The 12917-nt window shown below is 35.6% G+C and overlaps 1 protein-coding gene across 4 annotated transcripts in view; it reads left to right on the top strand.

Annotated features, from left to right (window-relative positions):
* Positions 1-12917, top strand: part of ORC5 (origin recognition complex subunit 5) — a 144658-nt gene that overhangs the window by 26289 nt on the left and 105452 nt on the right. For all 4 annotated transcript variants that reach the window (XM_053218591.1, XM_027071722.2, XM_015077724.3 and 1 more), the window contains exons 7-11: positions 5890-5938; positions 6027-6117; positions 10017-10069; positions 11424-11536; positions 12684-12731. In XM_053218591.1, coding sequence (XP_053074566.1) covers positions 5890-5938; positions 6027-6117; positions 10017-10069; positions 11424-11536; positions 12684-12731 — 354 coding nt within the window. The remainder of the gene's footprint in view (positions 1-5889; positions 5939-6026; positions 6118-10016; positions 10070-11423; positions 11537-12683; positions 12732-12917) is intronic.

Raw genomic sequence — 12917 nt, 5'->3', positions numbered from 1 at the left:
TCATAATCTCAAGGTTTGTGGGTTCGAGCCCCGTGTTGGGCTCTATGCTGGCAGTGCAGGGCCTGCTTGAGATTTTATCTCCCTCTCTCTCTCTGTCCCTCCCCAACTCATTCTCTCTCTCAAAATAAATAAACTGTAAAAATAAAATACAAATAATTTCTGAGAGGATCATTTACCTTTTGTGAATTATTTTAGTGAAATTTTAACACAGCTGGTTTTCATGTAGCCAGGGCCCAGCAATTCCTAGGGAATAGATGGTTTGATCTTAGTTTTGAGCAGGGGTCCCATGGATATTTGGAGAGTGGGAAGAGGTGGGTACTGGGCAGCAGGCCAGTGGAGGGAGCGGGTGTAGAGACCCTGCTCCGAGTACAGGCAGTCTTCTGCCTTGCGCATAACTCCACTGTCTCACATGCAGCTGACCAGCCTAACGTAACTTCTGCTTTAGTCACGACTCTCTCGAATCTCAAATTCTTTCATGTATTTTTCAAACACTTTTTTTTTTAATGAGGAAGACATTGTCACAATTCTGAAATGGTTGCAGATTTGTCCCCTTGCCCTCAGTTGACTCATACACAGTACACACGAATGTGTTTTTCCTGTATATTAGTTATTTTCGCTTATTTACGATATGATTGTATGGTAGGGAAAAATGATCCCTGAGATCTAAAATGAATTAGATTATAAAATTTTGCAAATAAGAATCATGGGGTCTGGCTCCAGAGTATATGCTCATAATCACTATATTACAACTACCTCTTCGATAATAGCCAATTTTATTGAGTAGTTATTGTGTGCTGGGTACTGTTCTAAGCCTTTTTCCAACGTTGACTCAATTCTCAACATCAACCCTGTGAAGTAAGGCATTATCATGAATCCTCATTTTACAGATGAAGAGACACAAGTTTGTCATTTACCAGCTGTATGTTCTTGGGCAAGTTACTTAACCTTTTTGACCTTGAGTTTTTTCTTCTGTTCAGTAGGTACAATACCTGCCTCAAAGGAATTTTGTGAGGTAAATAAAAAAGGGTGGGAAGCACATGTACAATGCCTGATAGTTGAAGGGGGAGTAGTTAAATTTAGTTCTCTTCCTTCCTCTGATGAGCAAAGACTCATGGACTTAAAAATATGCTGTGATCTTAACTATGTCCAAGAACATATATCATAGCTTGGGAATGGAGACCGCTAAAACTGCTGTAGGTTTGTGTCGTATGTTAAAGTCATATATTGAAGAAATAGGAAGTTTGAGGGATGATCTGGCAGAACAGCTATCATTCCACTGATTGCAAGATTTGGTTTGACAAATGGCAGGGGTAGTGGGTGCCCTTCACCATTTTTTTATATTTTTATACTGATTGATTTATGAATGAGGATGTCTTCGACATAGAGAAGAGCTATTCTTTGGTTAAAAATACTGAAGGGGGAGACAGAGTCTTTAATTAGGAGAAATAACCTAGTTAGGTTTGTTTTTCTTTTGTATTTTCTCAACTTTTTGATGAAAGTGTAACATAGGTATAGAAAAGCACAGAAACCATACCTATGTATCTCAGTGAATTATCACAAAATGAAAACACATGTGTAAATAAAACCAAGTCAAAAAGTAGAAAACTACCAACATCCAAGGAGCCCACTTCATGCTTCCTCCCAATCTCACCTCTTCTTCCTTCCCCAGAGATAATCACTATCTTTGCTTCTAACATTAAAGGTTAGTTTTGCCTGTTGTGGAACTTCATCTAAATGGAAACATACAGTATGCATTCTTTTTTAATCTGTCTACATTTGCTCAACATTTTGAGATATTCATCCATGTTAAATGAAACTGGAATATTTTGAGTAGTCCCGTAATCGTCTCTAGACTGCAAGAAGTGATATTTAGCTGGTTTTCCCAGTTGGACCTTTATAGGGTACCTTTATTTTTGGCCTAATTGAGAATTATTTTTATATCAGAACCATATTCAGTGGCACTGGCATGTTAATAGCTTGCTCTCATTATTTTATTAGACTATTTACAAAATGATGAAAATATTGGATAGTTTCAAAATTTAAGAGCGATTTCTAATTTACAGAAAAATTACAAGTACAGTAAAAAGAACTTTTCCTCCTTTTTCCCAATCATCTGAGATTAAGTTTGTGACCTGACGCCCATCACCTCAAATACTTTAGTGTGCATATCCTAGAAAGACATTCTTCCACGTAAGTACAGTACAACTATCAAAATGAGAAAATGGACTCCTTGCTACAACCCAATCCTTAGACACTAGTCAGGATTTGACAGTTGTCACAATAATGTGCTTCAGAGCAAAAGAATCCAGTTCAGAATCATATATTGCATTTAATTGTTAAATTTCTTGAACATTCATTTGGAACAGTTCTTTAGTCTTTGACTTTCATGGCCTTGAGACCTTTGAAGATTATAGAACAGTTTTGTAGAATCACCTTCAGTTTGGATTTGTCTAATGTTTGCTTATGATCAGATTCAGGTTATGCATCTGACAGGAATATCACAGAAATGATGTTTCGTTCACATTACATCCTATGAGGTATTACAGGATTTCATGTTATTTCATCACTGATAATGTTCACTTTGATGATTTGATTAAGAGGTTTTTTTTTTTTTTTCTTTGTAATATGTGTTTTGTGGGGAGGTACTGTAAAACCTTGTAAATATCTTGTTTCTCATAAGAATTTCAACCTAATCATTTTTTCATATCTGTCTGGCTTCAGATTATCATATGTTAAGATAGTGTGATTACCAAGGTAGGTATTACCTAATCACATGAGCCCTTTAAAGCAGAGAGTTTTCCATGGTTGATCAAAGAAGGGGAAATCAGAGATTGGAAGCATACTTTAACTTCTCTGTAAGATGGGGATGATAAAAATAATGTCTACCTCATAGGATCATTCAGAGGATTAAGTGAATGATTGTATAGAGAATGTAGAGCACTTAAAATAGTAAAACCTGACACACCGTAACACCTCGTTGCCTGATTGAATTAATGTTAATACAAATTTTCTCAGTTCTGATTTTCATTCCTTTTAATGTTTCAGAGATAAAATGTGGGTATTTATAAAAAAGGCAGAAGAGTTCATACATTATTTCTACTTGCCCTTGGAATATTAGAATATTTTTTACATTTATACTTCAACATGTATATTAGTGTTCTATTGCTGCGTAACAAATTATTGTAAATTTAGTGGCTTAAAGCAGTAGACATTTATTAGCTCATAGTTCTCTAGGTCAGGAATCCGGGCATTATTGCTGGCTTCTCTGATCAGGATATCACAGATGAAATTAAAGTTTTGGCTAACTGTATCCTTAGCTTGAGATTTTGGGGAAAATAGCTTCCAAGCTCATTCAGACTTGACAGAATTCACTTCTTTTGGCTCGAAGAATGAGGTCCAGAACTGTCTTGCTATCTGTCAGCCAAGTCTCAGACTTCCTAGAGAGCACCTGTATTCTTTACCACATGCCTTTCCATCCACCAGCTTGCAAGGGTGTGTTGACTCTTAGACACCCAATCTCTGACTTCTGTGACTGGCTACAGAACACTTTCTGTTTTTGAAGAGCTTGTGTGATTAGGTCAGACTCATCTGATTATCTCTTTATTTTAACTCTCCCATAAATAGTACAGTCTTTGGGACTTTAATTGCATCTGCAAAATTCTTTCACAACAGTACCTAAGATAGCATTTGATTGAATAACTGAAAGAAGGTGTGTGTGTGTGTGTATATGAGGGGCTGGCAGTCTTGAGGGGCTGTCTTAGAATTTTTTTTTACTACAATATACATGTATCAGATCATTTTCTAACAAGTAATTTCAAATGCAGTAATGGAATTTTGCTGAAAATATCACTGAGGGAGAGTTTGAAGTATTCTAAATTGCCTATCTCTGTCTTATGGCAACCTAGTCATTATGCATAATAGATTATTTTGCCTGTTAAAGTAATGCAAGTTTTTTTCTGCAATATAAGGGAAATAGTCTCTCGGTTTCACCTGAATCAGGCTTTGATAACATTGTGCCTTTATTGGTTTAGAAGTAAGTTCCCAGAACATCTCACAAATCCATGATCATAAATTCAGGCAGTGGAGTCTGTGTGTGCCTGTAGGCAGATTATATTTTGCTTTCTGGGTTGACAAGTGGGTATTATAGTGCAGTTGTCAGGAGTAAGTGAGATAACAGGTGGCCATAACTAACTCTTGATAATTTTGTTTCTCCTGTCACAATTATGAGCATAAATATTTACTGAGCACACTGTCATTTCTTAATAAAGTTATCCCCCACCCTTTTCATTAATGCAACCAGTTAAGAGTAAAATATACGCTTAAAAGTTAAGGAATAATGGGGAGATAAAAATGGGAATGTTCGGTGGGAGTAAAAATTTATTATATCAAAAAATCATCTAAAAATTATTTGTTTGGGCTTTGGAATAATTTCTGTGATTTTATTAGCAGCCTTTTTATTTCCGTTCTCTGGGTGGTTGGGAGGGCAGTTTAAAATACCAGTGGACCTGAAGGTAGATATTGATCTAAATAATACTGAGACCTGTAATTACTTATATTTGAGGATTAATATAGGAGAAATGGGTATAACATTGGGGAGCACATTTGAGTGTTAATAGCGAAAGTTGTAAAAAGTATTTTGTATTTGAACAGATGATTTTGTTTGTGAAACTCCATGTTAGTGTGGACTAGGATTTGTAGACTTGCTTAAATATAGAGATTGTATTTGGACAGTTAAATTGTACCATTATAATCATATAGTTTTATATATTCAATAAGTTCTTATGGAATGACATGGGGAAAGTACTGACTTACCAATGTAAAACTGGAAAATAGTCTCCTAAAATTATCTTTATTACCTTTTTACCACCATTTGTAAATGATTAAGTCTATATTTTAATGTTTTGGCCAAGAAAAAAAAGCAGCCAAATTGTTTACCAGTTACTACTAACATTATGACCTATCAGTGTTATTAAGCAGTGTTTAGATCTGAAAACCTGGAACTAAGTTAAGTGAGTTGGCCTCTCTATTGGCTTCATATTAACAGAATTTGGAAGATTTTTCTGCACTAAACATTTGCACTTTGTGGAGTAAAATAGGAAAAACTGTTTCAAGGATCAGTTCTTAGCTCTCTATTATCTTCTGAATTTGAGGTTGTATATAGTTAATGCATTTATGTATATCTTTCTCCAGGCTTCATTACTGAATCATTTTAATATGAAATATTTGTGATCAAATTAATATTAATAAATGGCAACAGCATGTTTTTTTATCAGTTTGCTTGAACTACATCTCAGTAGAATTCCAGTGTTGATTCATGGAAAACTGTTAAGTAATAATGATTAATTAGTGCTTTCCAAACTTCGGAATACATAGCATTCCTGGAGTGATTGTTAAAACATGGATTCCTGGATGTCATTCTTAGCGATTGTGATCTAGTATGCCTGGCATGGTGCCAAGAATTTGAATTTATAATAGTCTCAGGTAGTGTTGCCAATCACATAATTTTGAATTGTACTGAACGAGATGATGTTTGATGTGTGAGAATGTTCAAACCTTGGAAAATAACAGGTTAATTCTTTGGGCTCATGGTATTTTATTAGGTCCTTTGTGGCATAATTTATGTGCTAAAATTACAAATTATGCTTTGCTATATTACTTTATATATTGAGGTTAATACATTAGGCAGTATTTAGCCAATTAAGGAGTATTTTACATGTTGTTTTACTATCATTTTTGATATTTGCTGTTTTATTATAATCTATAAAACATTTTACTTGAGTGCTTATATTGAAGTAAAATTGCCTAAATTCTAATAAAATTTATACTTGGAAAATAATTCCTATTTGTGGTGGATAAGTACCTTTTTTCTTTTTTCCCCTTTATTTACAGGCAGTACTTAATTTTCCTAAATATTGTGAGCCTGTGGTTAAAGGAGAAGGTAACTATGTAATTTTACTTATTAATACTTGTTTTGAAAGAATTTGTGTAAGATCTGAATTTTTGTAATTTTCTCCCATTTGGGCTAGCAAATGAACGTGATACTCGCAAACTCTGGAGAAATATTGAACCTCATTTGAAGAAAGCCATGCAGACTGTTTATCTCCGGGAAATATCAAGGTAATTTTCTATTTAATGTGTATATAATATTTCTATATCTTTAGTTTGGATATTTTGTCTACTACAGTGTTTTCCTTTACCTGCTTCACAATTAGGAAAAAATTCATGAGTTTTGAATCATTTCTTCTTATTTTGGGGAAAAAATTTTTTAATCAGTATGTTACACAATTTGAAACAAGGCATATGTCTCACAGTAATTTTTTTAAGTCTGGAAAGCTACAAGAAAATCAACTTCGGCTTTGTTTTTTATTTGTGTTAGATATTTGAATAGTATAATGAAAATTTGATTATTAAAGCAATGTGTAAATTAAATCACATGTCTGTATTTGTTATTAGACTTTCATAGTAATGAAACAGAAGATGTGGTGACATTTAGTGCAGGTGGAGGAACAGGGTTTTGATTTCCATCTCAGCCATTTTCTGCCTTGTGTGGTCTTAGTCTCCTAAAAACCCTCTAGGCCTCAGTTTCCTCCTGTAACAATCCTTACAAGATTTAAATTATTTGTGAATAATAAATAGGTGATAGGTTAAGCCTCAGTTGCAAAGCAATATAGTAGTATAAAAACATCAACAGCACTGTGTGCTCTCCTCACTTTCTGGTCAGTAGTGTTATCATTTTTCTCTCATAAATATCTTGGTCTGTAACTCCTTTTCTTTACTAACTTTGCTCATTTAATTAGCTGATTAAACTGTAATTCAGGTAGAAATGTAATCGTTTCTGAATAAATAGAAAAATTACAAACATACTGTTATTCCTCTTTTCAGTAAAAAGTCATTTGAGGGGCACCTGGTGGCTCAGTTAAGCATCTGACTTTGGAGTTTGAGCCCTGTATTGGGCTCTCCACTGACAGCTTGGGACCTGGAGCCTTCTTCAGATTCTGTGTCTCCCTCTGTCTCTGCCCCTCCCCTGCTAATGCTCTGTCTCTCAAATAAAACATTAAAAAAATGACATTTGATGAGGATTTTCACAAGTCCCAGAATAGAAAAGCTTGTGATGTGCTCTTTTAAAGATAGAAAAATTTGGATGCTTGTTGGAATGATTTTTATGTAATGCTGGAAGGACTTAGAGTTTCCTATAGGACAGTGATGGCCACATAAATCCGGTTTTCTTCACAAGATCAATAAGGAGAGCAAATAAAGTTTTTGCTGGTGGAGGGAGGGTCTTGAGGTTGATGGCTGCTGATTGGTGGTTGCTGTGGGATGGGTGTGGCAGTTTCTTAAGACAGCTGTGAAATTTGCTGCATTTTGTTGACTGTTGTTTGGTATCATTTTACCCACAGTAGAACTTTCAGAATTGGAGCCAGTCCTCTTAAACCCTGTTGTTGCCTTATCACCTAAGTTTCTGTAAAATTCTAAATGCTTTGTTGTCATTTCAAAAATCTTCCTAGCGTCTTCACCAGAAGTAGATTCCATCTCAAGAAACCACTTTCTCTGCTCATGTATCAGAAGCAACTCCTCATCTGTTAAAGTTACATCATGAGATTGCAGCCATGCAGCCCCGCCTTCAGGCTCCACTTAACATCCTAGTTCTCATGCCATTTCCACCCGTCTGCAGTTATTTCTTCCATTGAAGTATTGAACCCCTCAAAGTTGCCCATGAGGGTTGGAATCAACTTCTTCCAAACTCCTGTTCATGTTGATATTTTGTCAATGAGCAGTGAGTCACGTGTTGAAAGGAATCTTTTCTGAGCAGATCTCAACAGTAGGCTTAAAATGCTCAGTAAACCATGCTGTAAATAAATGTGCTGTTATCCAGGCTTTGTTATTCCATTGACAGAGCACAGGCAGAGTTGATTGAGCATAATTTTTAAGGGCCTTAGGATTTTTGGAATAGTCAGTGAGCATTGCCAGCTACATTAGCCCCTAACCAGAGAGTCAGCTCTCTCGCTATGAAAGTCCCAGATGGCATCTTCTTCCAGGAGAAGGCTGCTTCACCTGCACTGAAAATCTGTTGTTTAGCCACCTTCATTAATGATCTCAGCTAGATCTTCTGGAGAGTTACTCCAGCTTCTACATCAGCACCTTTTGCTTCACCCTGCACTTTTATGTTATGGAGACAGCTTCTTTCCTTAAGCCTCTTGAACCACTTCAAGAGCTTCAAACTTTTCTTCTGTAGCTTCCTTGCCTCTCTCAGCCTTCATAGAATTGAAGAGAGTTGGGCCTTGCTCTGGATTAGGCTTTGGCTGAAGGGAGTGTTGTGGCTGATTTGATCTTCTGCCCAGACCGCTAACACGTTCTCTATAACAGCAATAAGGCTATTTTCCTTTCTTATCATTCATGTGTTCACTGGAGTAGCAGTTTCAGTTTCCTTTAAGAACTTTTCCTTTGTGTTCAAAACATGGCTGTTTTGTGCAAGAGGCCTGGCTTTTTTCAGCCTACCTTGGCTTTTGACAAGACTTCCTCACTGAGGTTAATCATTTCTGGCTTTTGATTTAAAGTGAGAGATGTGACTTTTCCTTTCACTTGACCACTCAGAGGCCATTGTAGGGTTATTAATTGGCCTAATTTCAGTATTATTGTGTCTTAGGGAATAGGAAGGCCCAAGGAGAGGGAGAGATGAGGGAATGGCCAGTCAGTGGAGCGTTTGTTTCCCATCTTATATGGGCACAGTTTGTGAACCCCTGAAACAGTTACAGCAGTAGCATCAAAGATCCTAACAAATAGTGACGAACAAATTTGAAGTAGTATGAGGACTATCAAAATATGACACAGAGACATGGAGTGAGCGGTTGCTGTTAGAAAATTGGTGCTGATAGACTTGCTTGATGCAGAGTTGCCACAAGCTTTCAACTTGTAAAAAATGCACTATCTGCAAAACACAGTAAAGTGAAGCATGATAAAATGAAGTATGCCTGTATCTCCGTAATTTTCAGCTCTGCTTGCAGATTTGCGATATTCAGTTCTGATCTGGCATTTATTTTTATATTAGCATTTTAAAAGCTGAGTTAGAGAGTTTGAGAGGGTCCTTACAGATCATTGCATCTAACTGCCTTATATTTTGGTGAGAAGTATAATAATTTATTCAAGGTCATACAGCTAAAACTTCTGTCTCCCAGGGCAGTCTTTTTACTGCACCATAGTGTGTTTCCTAATGAATTTGATTTGTCATATTCTCACTTCATATTCTTAACAATATTTGAGACTGTTTAATAGTTTTAATTGCAAGTAAGGTCAGAGGGGACAGTGGAGATGGCATGAACTTTGCACGCGTTCTACAAGGAATCAGGTCTTAGCTCCATTACTGAGTGGCTGGGTATACTTGGGCAACTTAACCTGTGGGCCTCAATTTTCTGCTGTAGTGGTACTTATTTTAAGAGATTGTTATGGAGTTAGAAATAGTGTATAACAGTTGCATCTAATATTCTAACTGAAACGTGGGGAGTTTTACTGAAGGATAGGTGATGTTATTTATTTTTTGGTGCTTTCTGATAGCTTTAAAATTATGATCAGGAAAAGAGATTAAAAATTAACATCTGAGTATTGGGGCACCTGGGTGGCTCAGTTGGTTAAGCATCTGACTCTTGATTTTGGCTTGGGTCATGATCTCATAGTTTGTGAGTTTGAGCCCTGCGTTCGGTTCTGTGCTGACAGCGTGGAGCCTGCTTGGGATTCTCTCTCCCTCTCTCTGCTCCTGCCCCCCCCCCCCCCCCGCAAATAAATAAATAAATTTTAAAAAATAAAAATTAAAACTAACATCTGGGTGTTGTTATGTAAGGTTATATTCTAATATACACTCAATGATTTTGTTGAGACAGGTATATATTGCATATGTATGTTATTTGTAAGGAAATTGATTATTTTCTTAAATCAAATTTTTAGTTTTTTCTAGGACTGTCTTAAGTCCAGTATATTGATTTCATATATTTTCAAACCATTATTGCTCTTCTGTCTTCTTTCAGTTCACAGTGGGAAAAGCTACAGAAAGATGACACAGATCCAGCACAACTGAAAGGTATCCAAGGAAGTGTTGAGACAGTTACCAGAGACATTTCTTTAATTGATTACTAGTAACTAAGATACTGATGTTAATACTAAATTTAGCATCAGTCAGTAAACAGTGTGACAGAAAAGACTTTACAAACTACAGTGATATTTTAATGAATGATTTTTTCTTAACTGAAGCTCCAATTAATGACAGGAAATAATTCAAATACCAGTTTCTTTTTTCTCAATGTTGGATTACATCCTGTAAAAATCAAGCAGTTTAGTTTCTTTAAATGCTTTTGTTCAGTTGTATGACACAGTTTTATCTCAGTATATATGTACTTCATGAATTTTATGTTGACCCAGTTTGGAGGATGCAGTTCTGTTTAAAAGCTTTCTGCTTTTCTTTTCTTTAAAGAAACTATCAATTTGGATTTATCTCCATAGAACAACTTTTACTTAAAAAAAATTAAGCGAGTATCAAAAATAATTCTTATTAAAAAAAATAGATCACTGGCTAAAGGTTGGAGAAGCGGTGTAAAATTAAGTGGTGTTGCAATTCTGTTTTATCTGTTTTGGTTTCTAAATGCTCTAGATGCCATACAAGTGATTTCCAGTTGTGTGTTCCGATGGAAAGAAATAGATGCTGGCATTAGAAAACCTGTAGTGATTGGTCTGCACTATTCCCTGACTCTACGTCCTTGAGTCCACCTCAGTGTCCTCATCCAAAGAATATCGAGCTTTAAGTAACTGCAAAGATTCAGAGACCCCTAAGTAAGGCACCTAGCACAGTGTCTGACACATACTAGATATTCAGTAAATAGCAGATTCCTTCCTTTTCTGTACAAATCAATGCCATTTGACTGGCTCCTTTGTTTTATTTATCAGTTCATTTAGTTTTTTTTCCTTTGTGCAGGATACTTTAAGGATACCACAAAAACAGATATAGTTCCTTTAGCAAAGAGTATAGCTTGGTAAGAGATAATTTATGTATAATTAACTATTAATACAAGGTATAAAGTTACATGGGCCATGAGTTAAATACTCAAAGTAGGAATTCATAGTAGGGACAGATTTTCTACTTTTGGTGTGATAAGAGAGCTTCAGGAAAGGCTTAATGGAAAATGTGGCTTTGAAGGGCTGCATGGATAGGATTTAGAGTTCAGAATAGGAGGAGCTAAGCAAAAATAATGAAATGAGCAAGCATATGACTAATAGTGATATTCACTACCACTGCTGCCATCATCATTATATTGACACAGGGAGTAGGTCATTTTTATAAGAGAATACCATATATGGAAGTCAAAAGGTAAGTGAGAAAAGATAAGAGAAACTTAATGGTAGCCTCTTCAATGTCTTCATCAAAGTTTTTCGTTGTGTAGGTCTCTCAGCATATACTCATGTGGAACTTCCATATTACTCCAAGTTTATTCTCATTGCTGCATACCTCGCTTCGTACAATCCAGCAAGAACTGACAAGAGGTTCTTCCTTAAGGTAATAATTATTTCTTTGTTTCTGAAGATTTTAGGAATGTTTTGAAATTTCTCAACACCTGTAAATTTCTCAGGGGTAGAGATTAGAATAAGAGATTGCTAAATATGTGGGGCGCCTTGGCGGCATAGTCAGTTGAGCATCCACGTCTTGATTCTGGCTTAGGTCATGATCCCAGGGTCATGGGATCAAGCCCCACATTGGACACTGGGCTAAGTGTGGAGCCTGCTTGAGATTCTCTGTCTCCCTCCTCTCCCTTTGCCTCTCTCCCCCACTCGTGCTCTCGCTCTCTCTCTCTCTCTCCCTCTCCCTCTCTCTCTCTCTCTCTCTGTTTCTAAAAGAAAGAGAAAAAAAAGAGATTGCTAAATATATATTTAGGACATATTCTTTAAAGGCTTTAAATTAAGGTCATAATCTGAATGGGAAAAATAGGTAGTTTCACAGAAGAGTTCACGTATACCTTAGGTAATAACTCTAGGTTTAAAAAAATATATATAAATAAGGTTTTGTTTAAAGTATGAGAGATGGGAATAGTTTTAAGGGTGCCATCTACTCTGTACATTGATATACAGAACATTCAGAAGCCCCTTCTGCATGTACATTAGTTGGAGAAATTCCATTTTGGAATTGTTTTCTTTTTGAAAACATGTATGCAATTTGATTTATTATTAAATGTATTTGTAATAAGTTTTTATTTGTTGTTTTGTTTATCTCCCTACTAGTTTTTAGTTTCATGAAAGCAAAGAACACATCTTTTTTTCCCACTGCTAAATCCCAAGTGCCTAACTAAATGTTCTCAATCAGTGTTTCTTATGCGAATTAGTAGCCTGCCTTAAGGGATGAATAAAAACCCATTTATCTTTGGAAGTTTTTTTTTTATAGAAACAAATAATGCTGTACTAAGTCAAAATATTAAGTAGTTTTAGGAAGTATCACTATTTTATTTTAACACCTTATTTCTTTACATGCATAAGTAATCTCATATACAATCTAAACCTAAGTCAGAGCAGCCTAAAATATGTTATTTTAGGTGGTAATAAATAAGAAAGTCTAAGATAACGAAATTAGTACCATGTTTTCCATTATGTTTTCTGTTTTTATGGAGTATTACCTTTTTTTCTATCTTAACAGTTATTTTCCTTAATTGCAGCATCATGGGAAAATCAAGAAAACCAACTTCCTAAAGAAACATGAAAAGGTATTTACATTTTAACGTCTCTGTTAGAAAGAACTCATGAATTCAGGTTATGATAGGACGTGAATGTGTGCATTTAGTAGTCATTTGGATGTAAGAAGTTATTTATTGATAAGGTTCCATATTTTGTTGTATTGAATATAGTGACAAAGGCATATTCCAGTGAGCTGATACTAGAGATAAAAGTGT

Source organism: Acinonyx jubatus, chromosome A2 (genome assembly GCF_027475565.1).
Source record: "Acinonyx jubatus isolate Ajub_Pintada_27869175 chromosome A2, VMU_Ajub_asm_v1.0, whole genome shotgun sequence".
In the NCBI taxonomy this organism is placed as follows: Eukaryota; Metazoa; Chordata; class Mammalia; order Carnivora; family Felidae; genus Acinonyx; species Acinonyx jubatus.
The sequence above is the reverse complement of the archived record's forward strand: the minus strand, read 5'-3'. Positions and strand labels throughout refer to the sequence as shown.